Raw genomic sequence first — 18,601 nt, 5'->3', positions numbered from 1 at the left:
TTCCTTCCTTCTGTGTATGGATATCCACTAAACCCAACATCTCTTATTGAAAAACCTCTTCTTTCCCCTACTCCATTGCAACGTGATCTTTGTTATACATGAGGCACCCATATGTGTATGGGTCTGTTTCTGGAATTTCTATCGGGCCATTGATTTGTCTGTCCTTGCATCAGTACCACCCTAAACTGATTACAAAAGTCTTAGCAAGGTCCTGATGTCTAGCAGTGTAAGTACTTCAGCCTTGTTTCTCTGCTTTAGGATTGTCTTGGCTGTTCTTGACCCTTTGTATTTCCATATAAAGTTTAGAATCAGCTTGTCAATTTCTACAAACACATCAACTGGAAGACTTTAGAACCTTATTAATTCTGCAGGAAATTTGAGGAGAATCAACATCTTAATAATATTGAGCCTTCCAAGCAAAAAACATGGTACATCCAAGAGAAGTTTTTAAAGCCTCTAAAGTACAAAAGATTTTGTTACACACCTCTCCCAGGACACAGGGTCTGCTCACCTAGTCTTGCACAATGATGAGTCATCTTTCAGGCAGTGCTTCTCTCAGTGAGAGTCTGCTCCAGTAACCTAAGGGCTCCACTCAAGGTCTAGGAGGGGCTGGCTTCTTGTACAGATACCTCCATCCATGCGTTTCCTTGCCAGATGCTTTACATCCGTTTAAAATTTTAAAAATATGAACATTTGATTTACGAACATAGGAACATTTCAGATGAACATATCACTTGAAAATGATATGATTTATCATTTTTAAAAGAGTTGGCAGCAGACAAATGAGCAAAAAATAAAGCATTATTTTTAAAAAAAAACAGTAAAAATTAAGAAAGATTAATTAGTAATGAAAATATCAAATGAAATAATGCTGTTTGATCTTTTTTTTTTTTTAAAAATGAGATGTTAAGAATCAAACTGTGTCAATGATGTCAATATTGAGTCACTAGTGTATTTTTGTGTGAATTTTTTCCAGCAACTGCAAAAAGCTCTTCTTGACTATGTGCTAGCTGGAGGAATGGTGAGGAGATATTTTTAAGCTAAGTCCAAATATTTCCCCTCTGACTTTCATCTTCAAATCAAATCTCTTGTTCAATAGCTTTGTGAAGAGCTTTTATTAAAAAAAAAAACAAAAAACTTAGTTTTTTGGCAGGGACTGAAATCTTTTTATTTACAAACTGTAGTTTCTGTTTCCAAAAAAATCCTCAGTGTTTGGAGTTTATCTTCACCTTCTTTAGTTTTGTCATCCTGGATAGAGACTGTACTACCGTTACCTGTATAAATTTCTACATTGACATGTTTATATTCCCTTGTTCAGAACACCTTCACACTAGGGCATATGTTATTCTTGAAATGGAAGCATTACTTTGTCAATTGTCATCTTCTTCCCTTGGAGGATTGAAGACTGCTAAATGAGTGTGAAATTTTATGCAGACAATAACTCTCTGGATGGGTCCCAAATTTTATTAGTTCAGATTTCAGATTGTTAAAGTAAGAGCAACAAAAATCTAGAATACAGTAAACTGGAACTGAGCTCATTAATGAGCCATGCTCCCTCTCCTGTGTTTTTCCAGCTGTTCTGTCTGCTGCTGGCTGGGCTGGGCCAGACCTGAGGACTCTGGCTGAGTTGGCTCTTGGCTCAGGGTGGAGAGATGACAGAGGCATGGAGGCAGCTTCCCCTGGGCCTTTAGAACTCTCCCTGCAGCACCATCAGCAACCCTCTGCAGGGAGCTGCATGTGTGCCAAGCACACCTTGTCATGGGCAGTCTGTGTCGTGGGAACTCCCTTTGGAGAGTGATGTGGAAGGGAACCTGGGGGGAGGGAAGCTGCCCTTCTGGACCATAGACAGGCTTGGGACACTGTCCTGGAAGGTGGCCCTGGACCTCACAGAGAACTATACCAGTTTAGAGCTATACCAGTGCCTGGCTTCCAGGGCCCAGACACAGCTCTGGTGACCTAGGTCTAGCCCTGAGACTAGAATGCTCTGCTCCTTGCTCTGTTTCTTCCACCACTCCCCAGCCTGATGGCCCATTGCTGCCTCCTTCCAACCCCCAGGGGTTCTCTTTTCTGTAGCATTTGCTCCTATTGTGTTAGAGCTCTCAGAGACTGGGGGCCACTTTTTTGACTCCAATCTCATCTCCATTTTTGCACTTCTTGTAAAAAAAAAAAAACTTTTTCAGGTCATGCTTGGCCTCATCGCCACCATTCTGTTTGATAGTTATGTGGCACAGGCCAGCGTGGCAGGAACAGTACCAGGCAGACTCAGAAGATCCTAGGCTGGGCTCGTTGGCTGAATGACCTTGGGAAAGTTGCTCTCCCCATTCCCCGCTTCCCCTTCAGGGCCTCATTTCCACATTTGTGATTATGAGCGGGTTAATCTAGATCAGAGATCTCCAGACATTTTTGATCATGCACCCTCAGCAATAAAATAAAATGGAGTACATACCCATAATATGCATTTATTCACTTATAAACTTTATGCCTTTACTACAGTACTAAATGTTATGAAATAAACATGCAAAATTAAAAGTTAAATATGTGAAATATATATATATATATATTCTTTTGTCTGTACCACACTGCTTGTGGGTGTTCTGACCAGAGACTGAACCCAAACCCTGGGCACTGGACGTAGAATCTTAACCTCTGGACCACCAGGGAATTCCCTACATAAAAATTTTTTAAATAAATTCTCCTTTACTTTACATAACAAAATTTCCTCCTTTCACAATTTTATTGTTTGCTTATAATTAATAACAGTGTCGGAGAAGCAATTGAATATGTTTCATTTCTCTTTGGAATCTTGCTTTAACACTTTGAGACAGAGAGCCATTCAGGAGTCTGGTCTAGCTGGGTTTGTTTTTAATGGCTAAAGTAGTTGATCCAAAGAAAAGGATGTATCACTAGCTACATTAAATTATGGTACTCATTTTCAACCCCAACCACCAATTAAAGACTTTTGATTGAAATTAAGCTGGTTGATGCCCATCTTCCGTTACGTGAGTCAGCGGCTCTTACAAGCTAATTGGCAAGCCTTGCATATTGTATATCCACTTGTTAGATTTTTAACAAATGGACTGAATATCCACTCTTAACCTGGACCACTTTCAAACAGATTAGAAAAATATGTTTCTAATATTTTCAGATATGCAGATAGAAGCATCTTTATAGGTGATCACAGGAGATCACAGATTGTCAACAACAAAAATCTCATTTTCAAAAATCTCAGGCATTCTCTTCAAAGCATGAGTTTGTTTGGAAAATCAAACACTTTCTCACTCAATATTATAATAAGTCATCCTTTACCTTGAAGAGTGAGAAGAATTTGAGTTCATATTTTGGTGGATATCTCTGAGGTAGCAAACTGCCAACAGCCACTTGTCCTCAGAAAAGGCTCACCAAATTTCGAACTCTTGTCTTTTTGTACAAGAATACATCCTCTTTAACTCTGATGACTATTTTAAGTGCACTGCCAGAAGATAACCAACAAGCCTCTGGGTGGTTCAGAAGATTTTCATAGTCATTTTCCTTCTGATTATAAATCATTTTATAAGTTTTACTATATTAAAAAAAACTGATCACACCAATGCATCCCACAGCACTTGTATATATCTGGATTTGAGCTCTTGACTACAGTAGCCTGAAGGAAATTCTGCGGGGAGTAGTTTCACACGTATCAACATCCTTGCACCCCTACCCAGAATCCATTTTCATCAGGAAGCAGCCACTCTATCAGTGATTACACTCAGACAAATTTTCTCATAAATGATGTCTTTATTAAGGAAGTAATGTACTGTTCAGTACACATTGCCTCTTCCCTTTAGTGGCTCACAGAAATGTGGTTCCTCATGTGTTTCATTATTGAAACAGAATCTAGGAACACCATGATAGAAACAGCCGCATTTTCTTCAACTATTTAATACATTTTGTGAAATTTGTTCTAATGCATATTTCTGTGCACCTTCAGCAAAATTTTCTCTGATTCATCCAATAGAACCTGTGGTCATCATATTGTGTTCACGTTCTATTCTTGCTACCAGCAGGTACCACACCAACAGCCGGCTTCCCAATCTCTATGAGACAAGGTGTGTGTATGTCAGGGGTGCGGGGGTGTGTGTAGGTGGATAATAGTCATGTGATATGGGTCTAAGGGGGAATGAATTGACTTCCTGGCAATTATTCTTCCTCCCCCATCACGCCCAGTAATTCCAGAAAAAACATCTACTTCTGCTCCATTGACTATGCTAAAGCCTTTTTGTGGATCCCAACAAGCTGTGGAAAATTCTTAAAGAGATGGGAATACCAGACCACCTTACTTGCCTCCTGAGAAACCTGTAAGCAGGTCAAGAAGCAACAGAACCAGACATGGAACAATGAACTGGTTCGCTGGTCACCCTGTTTATTTAACTTATATGCAGAGCACATAACGTGAAATGCTGGGCTGGATGAAGCACATGTGAAATCAGGATTGCCGGGAGAAATATCAATAATGTCAGATATGCAGATGACATCACCCTTATAGCAGAAAGCAAAGAGAAACTAAAGAGCCTCTTGATGAAGGTGAAAGAGGAGGGTGAAAAAGCTGGCTTAAAACTCAACATTCAAAAAATTAAGATCATGGCATCCAGTCCCATCACTTCATGGCAAATAGATGGGGAAACAGTGGAAACAGTAACAGACTTTATTTTCTTGGATTCCAAAATCACTGCAGATGGTGATTGCAACTATGAAATTAGAAGACGCTTGTTCCTTGGAAGAAAAGCTATGACAAACCTAGACAGCATATTGAAAAGCTAAAACATCACTTTGTCAACAAAGGTCCATCTAGTCAAAGCTATGCTTTTCCCAGAAGTCACATATGGGTGTGAGATTTGGACCATAAAGAAGGCTGAGTGTCGAAGAACTCATGCTTTTGAACTGTGGTGTTAGAGAAGACTCTTGAGAGTCCCTTGGACTGCAAGGAGATCCAACCAGTCCATCCTAAAGGAAATCAACCCTGAATATTCATTGGAAAGACTGATGCTGAAGCTGAAGCTCCAATACTTTGGCCACCTCATGTGAAGAGCTGACTCATTAGAAAAGATCCTGATGCTGGGAAAGATTGGGGGCAGGAGGAGAAGAGGACACCAGAGATGGTTGGATGGCATCACTGACTCAATGGACTTGTGTCTGAGCAAGCTCCAGGAGATGGTGAAGGACAGGGAAGCCTGGCGTACTGTAGCTCACGGGGTCTCAAAGAGTCGGACACAACTGAGTGACTGAACAACAACAATCCCCATCACTCCCAGTAAGGCCAAGTAGTAGGGGCAACCCAGGGAAGGGTTGGTATCTCATTCCATGGTTGGATAGATGCTTAGGCAGTGAGCTTATTGATCTGAGTGCAGGTGAACAGAACAGGAGATGGGACTTCCCATTACATCTGATTGTATTCTCATTGTTTCTACCTCATAGAGAAGAACTCTCATTTTAAGTATGAGAGGAATCTGCCCTGACATTTTCTTGTTCACTTGCATTTGCATCGTAAGCATTATCTTCAATTGTGGTTTCCTTGCAGGAATCTTGTTAAGCCACCTATCCATTTGTGAGAGTTAATTTAGTTACAATTTGGCAAAGTAATCTGTAAAGCCACTTAGCTACGTGCATGCGACCTGGAATACATCACACTAGATAGATCTTATCAGGATCCATTTGAGGCAGGCAAACCAAGCTTTCTAGGGAGCATGGAAGTGAATGGACAGAGGAAACAGGAGCTAGTTTGGAAGACCTAGCAGCACAGTCCAGATTCACCTGGACTCTGGCCACTCCTGAAACAAATTTAAGTATATATATATGAAATTAATTCTGTCAATTGAAAATCTTATTTACAATGCAGATTTCTCAATGTATTGGTTTACTAAGGCTGCCATCACAAAGTATCACAGCTATGTAGATTAGACAGAAATGTGTTGTCTCACTTTCTGGAGGCTGGAAGGCTGAGGATCAAGGTGTCTGCAAGCTTGGTTGCTTTTGAGAGCTGGGAGGAAGAATCTTTTCCAACCCTCTCTCCTAGCTTGCAGAAGTTTTCTGGCAATATTTGGCATTCCTTGGCTTGTGCCTGTGTCACCCAGATCTCGGCTTTCATCTTTATGTGATGTTCTCCCTGACTAAGTGTCTCTGTGTCCAGATTTCCCATTTTATAAAAACACCATTCATGTTAGGTCTGGGGCCCACCCTAGACCTAATATGCCCTTAACTAACCACGTCTGCAATGGCCATATTTCCAAATGAGGTCACATTCTGAGCTATTCGGGGTCATATAAAATTTGGAGGAGATGCAATTCAATCCATTATGCTGGGCTGTGCCTCAGATCTTCTAAAACAGGATCTCTGAGGGCAGGAGTTACAATTCATGTGTTCAAGAAGGACCTCAGATAACCAGTATGCTCATTAAGGCTAGAGATCTACACAGTCATGGGAAATGACTCAGAATGTCCTCTCTCTCATCTCAAGTGCATACACCAAATAGAATTAAACCATAGACTTTCATATTGTAGCTGAGTTCAAAAGAAACGAAACAGAAATGTTCATGATGAATGTCTCCAAAGTGGAGACGTTAAAACCAGAGAGCAAAGCGCTGGCTGAAGCTAGGGCAGCTCTGAGGAGTGATAGGCAAGGTCATGGGTCCAGAGAGGCTGGGGCTGGGGTCCAGCGAGGGAGCCGATAGGGTGTGTGTTCTGTGGAACTACTCCTTTTGCAAGAAGCCTAGAGCCTTGAAGAGATACCTTGTCAGTCAAAGGGGACTAGAAAATCAATTAAAGGTTTGTTTCCACTAATCAAAACTTTGGAAGATGGAGAAACTGCTGTGTGAATTCGCAGAATCAAATAGCTTTCTTAGCTGAGATGCATCTAAGGAAATGGAATTTTGGTTGATGAGAAGGGAGTGATCAGGGGTCAGTCTGGGACACCAGAAGCACAGCTGGGATCTGATAAGGCCTACCAGTAATAGGGTGAGATTAGAGTAGACAGAGGCTGGATTTCTGAGCAATTGTGGGCCAAGGAGTCCCACGAGGTGGGGATGGATAAGAGACACAGAGAGCAGGAGGAGGAGATTGCCAAAGATGAATATGTTACTTTTAAATATTCCCAAGATTGTTCTGTGCCTTTAACTCTCCTTAAATCTGCCCATTCCCAAAGCCCATCCCACCTGCCCATTCCTGGGGGCTGGAGAGAGAACAGCAAGGTGGCCTTCATGAGCTGCCACTGAGCTGGTGGAGAAATGGCTTAGAACCTTGTGGTGCTGGCTCAGAAGAGCCCTCTCATGAATGACCCTGGCCAGGCCCACTTTAGAGAAATCAGGGTTTCTAAAATCACATGACGCTTCCTTGTTTGGGACTCAAAATTGAGAATTAATTGGTTTAAAAATGAAAACTGCTGTACAAATTATAATATCTTGTAGCGGTTGTATACCAACTTGTAATAATATCTTGTAGTAGTTGTATACAACTTATAATAATATCTTGTAGTAGTTGTATACCAACTTAGAGCTACCATCTGTTAAGTGTTATTTATTGTGCAACTTTAGAGTTTTCCAGGTGGGGGTAGTGGTAGAGAACCTAATGCCAATGCAGGAATGTAAGAGATATGAGTTCAATCCGTGGGTCAGGAAGATATCCTGGAGGAGGGCCTGGCAACCCACTCCAGTATTCTTGCCTGAAGAATCCCATGGACAGAGGAGCCTGGAAGGCTACAGTCCATAAAGCTGCAAAGAGCTGGCCATGACTGAAGCAACTGAGCACACACACACATACAACTTTAAACCTATCCTGTTTAATCCTCACAACAGACCTATCAAGTAGGTATAGTATTATCCCACCCCATCTTGTGGATAAGAAATCTTAGGCTCTGGAGATTATGTAAAATGATCACTAGTAAACGGTGAAGCCAGATCTGAAACCTGGGTCCGTCCAACTTCTACATCAATATGTTAATAGTAGTTAAACATGGAGAGTGAATCAGGAACAACATTTATCCCATTTTTAATATTATGGGGGGTGTTTTCCAAATTTTACATATAAATTAATAAACATAAAAAAAGAATAACAACCGAAAAATGAGGCTTTGGGAAGTACCTGCAGGAGAAGGCAACAGTGGGGAGAGTGATGTTAAGTGTGATCCTTCATCCTGGGTACGCTCCATCATGTCCATGATCCTGGCTCATTGACCTAACATCTACTCCAGTATTTAGGTTGTTGCTCTTGCCTTCTTCCCAAACCCAGGACACTGTGCTTCTAATAGATTAATGAGGTCCTGGGAGGCGTGAACCTGACACTGAAAAGCCTCCTGCCTCTTTCTCCTCCCCACCTACAGGTCAACCCTTTCAGAGACCGAATCTGCAGAGTGTTCTCCCACAACAATGTGTTCTCCTTTGAGGATGTGCTGGGCATGGCGTCTGTGTTCAGCGAGCAGGCCTGCCCCAGCCTGAAGATAGAGTACGCCTTCCGCATCTATGGTGGGTGCTATGGGGATTGAGTGGTGGGACAAGGGCCATAGAGTAAATACCACATCTGGAATCCATCAGCATCAATGCATTGGTCTGATGCTGTTCGTTGGGGATTACTTGAGTATGAGGGGTATTATACTTCTCAAGTACTGTAGATCTTTGTTTTTTTTAATGGTTGAGAAGTCCAGCTCTAATGGATTGATGACTTCCCTTCCATGTCACCAGAGACAGGCAAATGGAGTCACTGGTGCTGATATTCCATATAGCAGCATGGGCAGGCCAGAAAGAGAAAGAGAGGACTATATATGGGCATGAAGGGGTTATGCTGGTTCTGTAAAAGTTAAGAGATTTAAAACACTGAAACTAGCTCAGCCACTAAATAGCTGAGAAATCTTGGGCAAATCGGTTTATTTTTTAGAGCCTCAGTTTCCTCATCTTAAAAATGAGCAAGTTGAGAGATATCATCTCTGAGGTCTCATGACACTTTTGGGAGCTGAAGTTCTGCTCTTCAGCCTCATGAACCCCTAGCACATCTGGGGCCCTGGAAATTCCCAAAAGGAATCAAAAGGAAAGAAACAAAGCCTTCAAACAGATCACGTGCAAGGCTTCAAGCTCATCTTGCCAACCCCTTGGGCCAAAGGACTCGTCCATTTAGGCTTGTGTGGTCTGTCATCTCGCCTGTCTTCCTTCTCTACCAGCTCCTCCCACCCAGTCCCCACATGGTGGACGCCATCTTATTCCTGCCTCAGCCAAGCGGACTTGGATAGAATGGAGTGAAGGGGATTTAAGCCAGAGGGACCTATGAAGTCTCAGTGTCTCATCTCTCATGTAAAAAGGGCTTAATGATATTTTTGTATTTGATATGTCTTCAGGCTTAGTATCCAGTAAACGCATAGGAAATCATAAGTTTCCCTACAGAGACAAGCTGAGTAAGCTCCTATCATACTGTCTCTTCTGCAGAAAGCAACTATAAACTCTAAACAAAATGTAAAAATCAACTACCTCAGGCACTGCATAGCCACGGAAAGCACAGATTTAACACTTGAAAAAAGGAAATGGTACTGAACGGTTCTCCACCCCCCTCCCCCAACTTTTAGTTTTGTACTTTTCCAGCCTGAAGGTGAGCTTCAGTAAGTGGCATCATACAGGACTAATAGAAACCCTGATCTCTTTCTGACTTGAAAAATCAGAGTTTGGGACACCTTTCCCATCAAAAGTGAAAAGAAGGGACAGTCCATGAAAGAAAGCCAGAAGGAGCCAAATCTCATTCTGACCTCTAAACCATAGATACCAGGGTGAACTCAAAGCAACTCAGGTAAGGATGAAAGAACTGAATGGAGAATTGAGCTGCCATTGCATTTTACAAGGTCCCTGAGTGAGAGGGATTGCCCACTAGAATAGAAAATTCATCACTGTTTGGAAGAATATAACAGAATCCACAGTTTCTACATAAAACATTTATAATGTCTAAGATACAATAAAATTATTCAGTATCTTATTATTTTTTAAACGAAAAATGATGCATTCCCAAGAATGAGGACTGACTCTAATATGAGCCAGATGTTGGAATTAGCTGATAAATATCTTCAAACAGTTATTATAATTATGCCCAATGATATAAAAGAAAATGGGCTCCTAATGAATGAAAAGATAGAAATTCTCAGTAGAAAAATAGAAACTATAAGGATCAAATGGAAAACACGGAACTCAAAAATAAAATATCTGAAATAAAAATCTACCATTTGGGCTTAGCAGGAGAATCAAGCCCACTCCAGTATTATTGCCTAGAGAATCCCAGGGATGGGGGAGCCTGGTGGGCTGCCGTCACTGGGGTCACACAGAGTCAGACACAACTGAAGTGACTTAGCAGCAGCAGCAGGAGAATGAAGATGAGAGAGTCAGTAAACCTGAAGACTGATCAATAGAATATAATCTAATCTGAAGAACAGAGAGGAAAAATATGATGAGAAAAAAGAAACAGATCCTGAAGGACATGTAGGACAATAGGAAGGTCTAACAAATATCCAACTGACATCTCAGAAGGAGAGGAGAGAATAAACAGGGCAGAAAAGATATCTGAAGAGATAATGGCCTCAAATGTTCTGAATTTGATATGAGACACAAATTTACAGTGAACTTTAAGCAGGGTAAGTACAAATGAAATCATAGACCCAAATTCAGTTGGCTTAATAGTCCATTCAGTATTATTCCTCCTTCCTTACCCCAAGTACTGCTGGGAGTCCCCAGGGATTTCCAAGCTAGCCACAGCATTCTAGTTCGTGAGCTGTGATACTTTCGTCGGCCCTTCCACCACAGAGCACTTGCTGTGCTGTCTCTAGCCTCTTCTGTCTCCTGTTAGTACTCTTCTGGATGGGCCAGCTCTTCTAGGTGGAAAATGCTGACCCAGACTAGGTGCTCTTGTCTTACCTGTGCAAGTAACATGAAGTTACCTGTGTAAAGGCAACCGAGGAAGAGCAGCAGTATATTAGTTTTCCACTGCTGTGTAATAAGTTACCACAAACTTAATGGCTTTAGATGAAACATACTTATAATCTCACAAGTCTGGGCCCAGCTTGGTCGGGTCCTCAACTTAGGGTTTCACAAGATTGCAATCAAGGTTTTGGCTGGGCTGCAATCTCACCTGAAGAATGACTGAGAGGGGAGGAACCCACTTACAAGTTCACTCCAGTTGTTGGCAGAATTCATGGACATGACTGAGCGACTGAACAACAACAACAGAACTTAGAACCCTGGCCTTTTGTTGGCTACCGCCTGCATACTGCCCTCAGGTTCCAGAGGGTGATCTATGCTCCTAGTCACATGGGCCTCCCAACATGGCCAGTTGCTTCTTCCAAGACAGCTAGGGAGTCTCTTGGGCCAGACTGCTGGCAATATAACATATTATATTATAGACATCTCATCTGTTGCCAAATCCTGCTGCTTAGATGTAAGTCCCCACACACACTAGATGGGTGTGTCGATTAGACAAAAGCATGAACACCAAGAAGAGCAGATCATGAGGGAAGGAAGGCACTAGACTTTGTCCACCATAAGCAGTGTGGAATCCATGGCAGAAGTGAAGCAGGCTTCCTGAGGGCCTCAAATGCAGCTGGAAAATGCTCAGGAAGCCAGGCAGCTCCTTTCTCCTTTTTTCTCTCTGCCTGCCTAGTCTCTTATCTCTGCTTCTCTCTGTGTACCTTCTCCTTCTGCAGATCCAATTTTTATGCCTCTGTGCCTATGGATCAAAGATGACTACCCCAGCCTTCACGTGACCTATGGGCTTCACTCTGACTGACGGGCCACAAGCATCTCTGTCTCTCTTTTCCATTTTCTCGGGAGATGCTTATCGGCTCCGTGAAACCAGAGATCCAGCTGCCCTTGGGTTAGGTGACCAAGCTTGCCCAGTCATCCACAACCAAGAAGAAGCAGCTTCTGAGGCCAATCACTGGGAGTTGAAATGCTGCTCAGAGATGGTAGGGTAGGCTGGGCAGATGTTCCAAAAGATATCTGTCTCAGCTGTCTTCCCATTGTTTCTAGAGCTAAACAAACAAAACCACCAAACCTTCAGGGAACTAGATGAGTTCCCTCAAGACATGGGAGCTCAAACGTCTTCAGCTCATGAATGGGGGGAAGGTCCTCCCTCCTGAGAGGTCAGGCAGAGTCCTCAGGTCACATTGAGAAGCAGACACTCCAGGCCCCTACACTGTCCTTGTATCTTCTCCTCTCTACCCTCCTCCAGGGCCTCCTCGAACAGTTTCCTTCCTTTTTGAGCTCCAGTGCAAAAGCAAAAAGCACAGAGCCTTCATGCAAATCAGTGGTGCAAATAGATGCCTCGGGACTCGTAAACTCCAAGGCTTCATCAGCTAGACTCAGGCAAATCTGAATTCTCTTCGGGCTCAGAAGATTGCTACCTTACAGAGCTGTCAGCAGGATTGAAGATAGGACGTGTGAATCTCTGAGCCTGGTGCCTGGCCCGTGGTGGCTGCTCTATAAATTGAGGTGGTAGTGGTAGGAATGAAGGAAGAAGAGGAGGACTAAAAAGAAGGGAAAGAAAAGGAGAAAGAAAAGAGAAGAGAGGATGATGATGTGATGGCCTCAGCAATCATCCTTAGCCAGTCTGAAGACCTAACTCAATGTTCTAATCCCTCACTACACCAATTGTGGCCTAGATACCAGCAGCAGCATCACTGCCAGAGAACTTGCTCGAAATGTAGAATCTCAAGCCTCAGTCTCCACTTACTGAATCAGAATCTACCTTTGAACAAGACTCCCAGATGATTCCTCTGCACCTGAAAGTTTCAGAAGCATGGCTCTAACCCACTGATTTTCCATCGCTGCCAATACTGGAATCGCTGTTGTTCAGTCACTGAGTCGTGTCTGACTCTGTGATCTCCTGACTACAGCATGGACGACATTGGAATTACCCAGGGAGTTTTCAAGACCTACCCTTGGGCCCCAGGTGCAGAGACTTGATGTGATGGTCTTGGGTATGCCCTGGTTGGCACGCTTTTTGAAAGAGCCCTGCAGGATTCTAAAGTGCAGCAGGAAAAAAAAAAAAAAAGTGCTGAAGAGTTACTACTGCTCTGACCTACAATATTAGTTAGGACTGCATTCAGTTACTTGTAAGAGCATCCTTGTTTGAAAAAAAAGAAATCCTGGATTCAGGCAGTCCAGAGCTGAGGTAATGGCTCCAGGAGGCAATCAAGGGCCCGGGCTCCTTCAAGCCTCCTAATCTCCCATCTTTAATGGGACTGCCGTCCTCAGAGTCAATGTATTCTGTGCCTACAGGTATCTCGTCATCCCAGTCAAGGAGAAAAAGAAATGGGAGAGGGGATAAGGACAAAAGGAACATTGAAACACACCGACGACATCTACTCTTCTTTAACAAACTTTCTTGGAAGCTCCACCCAGCAAACTTTGGCTATAACTTAATTGGCCAGAACTGTTACATGGTCACACATAGCTCCAAGGGGGACTAGAAGGCTGTGTATTTTAAGCTGGGCATAAACATGAATTGCAATTCTGTTAGGAAGAAGGAAAGGGCGAATGGCTGTCGGTCAAGTCCAGCCGGCCAGCCACACCTACCCAGGACATACCTCCTGGCCTCCAGTCTCTGCTCTGAGGGACTGTCCTGGCCTCCACCTAATCGATCTTCTCTCAGCGTCTCTGGGGAGACTTTCTACCTGTTGGAGACCAGCTTCCCAGCACTGCTTTTCTGCTCGGGTCAGCACGGCTCCCACCAGCTGTGAATTACCCTCAGACAGGTGCCATAGCACCAGAGGCTGATCTTCCCAGCATCTGACATGGGGATGCTAGTGGCTGGGAGCGGCGAGGGAGGCAACCTCAGTTCCCGTGGGAATAGTGGTGAAGGCCTGCCTTAGCTCACTCACTCAAATGAGCTAATCTTGTGAAAGTACTTTGTAAATTGCAAGGAGTAACATGACAGATCGGGATGATGACAGTCAGAGAGTTTGGGGGACACCTGAAGGCTGAGCCCACCAACTCGCTCATCTCCCTTATTGCTGGGAAACGGCAAGAAGAGCCCTCCTCTCTCCCCAAAGTGGCCAAGAACATGGGTCATGAGGCTTCTGAGGCCACATGGGCTGCCGGGTAGCCCAGAGCTCCCAGCCCTCAACCCTTACCCAGGCTGTTCTGCCCTGGCACCCCCAAGGGAGGAGAACTGTCCAGGACTACACTTTACTCCAGCAAATTATTCTGTTTTCAGATGGCTTGGGATCAAAGCCATGTTGCTTTGCCGCAGTCTCTGCATATGGGAGCTGGGCCAGCAGGACCCCTGGAAACACTGCGGGGGGTGGGAGGAAGGCTCTCAGGAGAGGCTGCAGGGCTTCTCACCCGCAGCGCAAGGTCACTGCGGGGCCCCACTCCCTCTAGTCCTGACGCTGGACCCTCCCAAGCCCCTCTGCCTCTCCCCCACTGGCTCTGATCCATCGCCTGTGGTGTGTCACAGCGGAGCCATGTAGGGAGCGCTTAGATGAACATCATGGGTTTCAGTATCCAGTCCCCGTGGCTGATTACCATTCAGCAGGGGAGAGCCACCTGCCTAAAGAGTGAGGTGCTCAACTGGACCTTTATGTCCACACCCTTCCTTGGAGAACAGAGACCAAGGTCTTGGCTCCACCCCCGAAGGGTCCCCGTGGCTCCAGCAAACTCATTCCTCCATTCTGGGCCCAAGTTAGCTCTAGCTGTCATTCTTCAAAGTGGGATATTACACAGTTCCTAAGGTTGGCATGTTTCATATTCAACGGTCATCACATTGAATTGAATTTGCCTTCTACTGCTGCAACTCCCCACACTTAGGCCTGCCCCAGGTCCCCCTGAGTCTCAGGTTCTAGGCCCACCTGGCAGAGTTGGGCTCCTCGGGGCCTCCCAGAGGCTGGTGGGAGCCTGCAGGTTCCAGCCAGTGTCCTGGCCCAGGACTCCCTTCCTCTGAGGCCCCGCCTCCTCTTGGCAGATTTTAATGAGAATGGCTTCATTGACGAGGAGGACTTGCAGAGGATCATCCTCCGGCTGCTCAATAGTGACGACATGTCAGAGGACCTGCTGACCGACCTCACCAGCCATGTGTGTGCCCAGGGCTGCGGGGGGCGGGGGGCGGGGGGTGGTGGGTCTGGCCATCACCGGAAGCCTCTTGATGGCAGGCAAATGAGGGGCTCTGGCGGATGCACACTTGCTAGAAAAAACTACCCCCAGTTTCTGTCCTTCCTCCAGGACCATGCCTCCCTTCCTGGGTCCCCAGAGCAGTAGCCCAAGGCCCCCATCCAAGGGGCCCTCCCACCAACCCTGTAGCCACTGCAGGCAGGTGGGCCAACAGCAGCACAGCCTCAGATGGACACGTCACAATGTCCCCTTCCCCACACTATAACAGCACCACACAATGCCCAGATGTCCTCAAGTGAGAGTCCAAAGGACATGAAGACAGCCCTGGGCCCATCTGTCCTAAGAGCACGAGAACTCTTTGGTCTGGATGGGAACTAGGAGCAAAGATAAAACCACGAGGGCTCCTGGCTGCGTCCCACCCTGACTGTGCACCTCGCAGGGCAGCGCCCCTGCCTGTGACTGGGTGACAGGAGCGGGTGGGGGATGTCACCCTGTCCATCATCCCCACATCTATTCTCACTGCCAAGTTTGTGCTGGAGACACCAAGAGGACTCTTGCCCAAGATGAGCTCAGCCCACAAGGTCCCAGACAGCAGTGCACATAACCTCATCTCTCTGCATCTCTGTGTCCTTGTCTGGGGCAGGACTAGGGATGGGAGTGGGGGCAGGGAGTGGAGAACCTGCCCCCAGGGGACTCTAGGGATGCTAAGCACCAGGCAGAGAGCCTGGCTTGTGGTAACACTCAGCATGTGGTCCCTGCCCCCCAGCCCTGCACCCCCATCTCACTTTCTGATTCTCTGCATTCTGGCTCCTTTTGCGCCCCTGTCCAGGTCCTGAATGAGTCAGATCTGGACAACGACAATATGCTGTCTTTCTCAGAGTTTGAACACGCAATGGCCAAATCTCCAGATTTCATGAAGTAAGGTGTTCTGGAGTCGGGGGGTGCCCAGCCTAGTGGGGGAGACAGGAAGCTCCCCGCCCCCAGTCTCCCTGAGCCAGCAGAGCACCTCAGTCTTCCCAATGAGGTCATGAGTTTCCAGGGCACTTTGCAGATTCTTTCAGAATCAGCAATACTGGAACTTCTGAGAAATGAGGTAACCTGGAAAGAGACAGGGCATGGAGTTTCAAAAGGCAAAGCGGAGATTGCAGTTCAGGCATTGCAAGCAACGCGGGTGGTCCAGACTTTAGGTGCTGTCCCTCTCCAGCCAGCGCAAAGCCCACTGGGCTGCAGGACTGATCTGGGGAGTCCCCTTTGCCACTGTTAGTCCTGCTCCCCTCCCACTACAACCTCCAGTGGCCACTAGGAGCTGGGGACTGGCACCAAACCCGGGTGGGGGTGGGGCAGACAGTGAATATGCCAGTGATGGAGCTCAGAAGAACTCAGGTGGAAAGGGGCCGTAAGGGTCATATCTGGTCCAGACACTTCTGGACAATTGGCCATCTCCATATTGGCTGTGTTCAACAGTTTTATTTGGGTCCCTCCAGCTGTGGGAAGTACACCACCCCTGAAGGCAGCCCATATCAGGAGGACCAGCCCGGTTAGGGCAGTCTTCTCGCACTGAACTACATGTTTGCCTGTGTCTGCTGTTCCTGCACCCTGTTCTGCCCTTGGTCATCAGCCAAGGTGACAGCAAGGACAAATGCCCCTTCAAAATGGTTTAACCAATCAAAAATGAACAAAACCAGCTAGGCCTCATGGAGCACCCGGCTAGGAGCCCGGAGTCTCTGCCTCTGTCCTCAGCAGCTCTGGTCTTTGCTTTATGTGCAACCAGAAATCTCTGCTTTGCCAGGCATGAGACCAAATGTGGCCTCTCCACAGTGGTCAAGTTTATAGCTCTTTGGCTCCCAATGACCCTCAGTGAATGTCCCTCGGCTCTGACTGAATTCCCAGAGAATCTGATTGGCCAGTCCAGGCAGGTGTCTGGCCCTCTTCCAATCACCTGGCTGGAGGAGATGGCCCTTCCTTCCAACATGGCTGCCCAGGGGCTCTTTTAGAGAAAGACAGTCCATACTTGGACCACCCTACTTGATCCTCTTCTTCTATAACAGCCCAGCACACAACTGAGGCTGGAATCTGTCTGCCTTGAGTGTTTTCTTTGAATCACTCCCCTTTCTTTCCACTGGCTCCAGCACCACAAGGTTGTGACTGCCTTAGCATTCTGGAGCTGCTCAAAGGAGCTTTAAAGAAGGCTTTGGGGTGGCTTGGATTGCTGCAAGCTGACCATCGCTCAGACAAAGGGACACAGAGCTGTGAACCCAGGAAGTAGAGGGGATTTTACAACTTCAGGCTTGAGGTAGCTAATGGAATTCCTTCTTTCAGCTCCTTTCGGATTCATTTCTGGGGATGTTGACGTGAACACAAATACCTGCTCTGGTGGCCTTGAAGGGGACCCCCTGGAACTTGGAATTCAACCCTCTGCAGGCACTAGAGGAAATCTGACTAGAAGAATGACTTTGTCCCTATCCCTCCCTCACTTCTAGAATATTGTTCATTCAATAAAGCAAAATTAAAGCCTTTCCCTTTTCCCATCAGTTCATCATATTTTGAACTGAACTGAACATTATATTTTGAGTGCAAGGTCATATAGAAGTAATTTTTTATTAAGAACTGCTCATTCCAGGGCTTAAGTTTGCCAGTGTCTGAGATGTGCCAAGACTGAGATTGGCCAGTCTTTTTGAGGCCAACCCATGTCACAGCGGGGACCAAGCCAAACCAGATGAAATTCACCAGGAGAATATACATCTTGCGCTTACTTCCACGGGCCTCCCTTCAGCCTCTCTCCTTGCATCTCGGGTGCAGGCTGTACAGAGCTATGCGCTGAGCAGTCTTTCCAATTGGTGCCTGGCTTCCCAAGACATCTTGGCCCCACTTGACACCCCTGCACCCTTGGGACATGACAGTATGTGACCAGCAATCAGGGTTTATTTGCTTTGCCACTCGGCCAAACCCTTGAATTAATGTGGCCACCACAGGGACTCTCTGGAGCCCAGTTGGTTTGGGACACAGGAGAAGCCCCTTAGCGGGTCCATAAAAGCTGTCAGATGCCTACCTGATGGGCTTTTTTCTTGTTTTTTCTTGTTTACACTCTCTTCAGGGAGGAGGTGTCTAAAGACTGGCTTACAGGGGAAGGGCTGTGCTCACCTTCCCATGAACCTGAATCTGCTGTGGTCGCATTGTCTTTTGGGGAAATAAGAACCCATTTCACTAACGCAGGGGAACTAAGAGCCCTTTCTTAATGGAGTCCCTTGATCAGATCCAGGGGGTGCTAGGATGTTGGCATGCACCCGAGGCATGGGTACACACCTGGCCCGAGGTTCCTATCCTAGATCCTGTCTCTAAAGGAGCTCTTGTGACCTCTCCTGCAGGCCGGAGGCCACCTAGGAGGTGGAGGTGGGGAGCAGCACCCTCCACAACCTGAGCCTCTGCAGCCATCTCAGAGTGTGAACCAGGAGCCCAGTGTCCACTCTTGGCTAGGGGCTCCTGACACACAGCGATACCTTGAAG

At 45.9% G+C, this 18,601-nt stretch overlaps 1 protein-coding gene across 10 annotated transcripts in view; it reads left to right on the top strand.

The window, feature by feature from the left end:
• The window catches only part of CIB4 (calcium and integrin binding family member 4), a 103,867-nt gene extending 86,254 nt beyond the window's left edge, over window positions 1–17,613 (top strand). For 6 of the 10 annotated variants that reach the window (XM_086325951.1, XM_086325948.1, XM_086325949.1 and 3 more), the window contains 4 exons: window positions 8,347–8,488; window positions 14,952–15,061; window positions 15,927–16,015; window positions 17,417–17,613. In XM_086325951.1, coding sequence (XP_086182077.1) covers window positions 8,347–8,488; window positions 14,952–15,061; window positions 15,927–16,015; window positions 17,417–17,447 — 372 coding nt within the window. In that variant the 3' untranslated portion in view covers window positions 17,448–17,613. Of the gene's footprint in view, window positions 1–8,346; window positions 8,489–13,267; window positions 14,722–14,951; window positions 15,062–15,926; window positions 16,016–17,416 lie in introns of those variants that run through there. The other 4 variants (XR_015136554.1, XR_015136553.1, XM_086325950.1 and 1 more) reach the window with 3 other exon arrangements.
• The last annotated feature ends 988 nt before the right edge of the window (window positions 17,614–18,601 follow it).

The sequence above is a fragment of the Bos grunniens genome, chromosome 11, assembly GCF_055505025.1.
Source record: "Bos grunniens cultivar Pamir isolate PY7600 chromosome 11, Bosgru_T2T1.0, whole genome shotgun sequence".
NCBI classification, from domain to species: Eukaryota; Metazoa; Chordata; class Mammalia; order Artiodactyla; family Bovidae; genus Bos; species Bos grunniens.
This window is presented reverse-complemented; position numbering and strand designations above follow the sequence as displayed.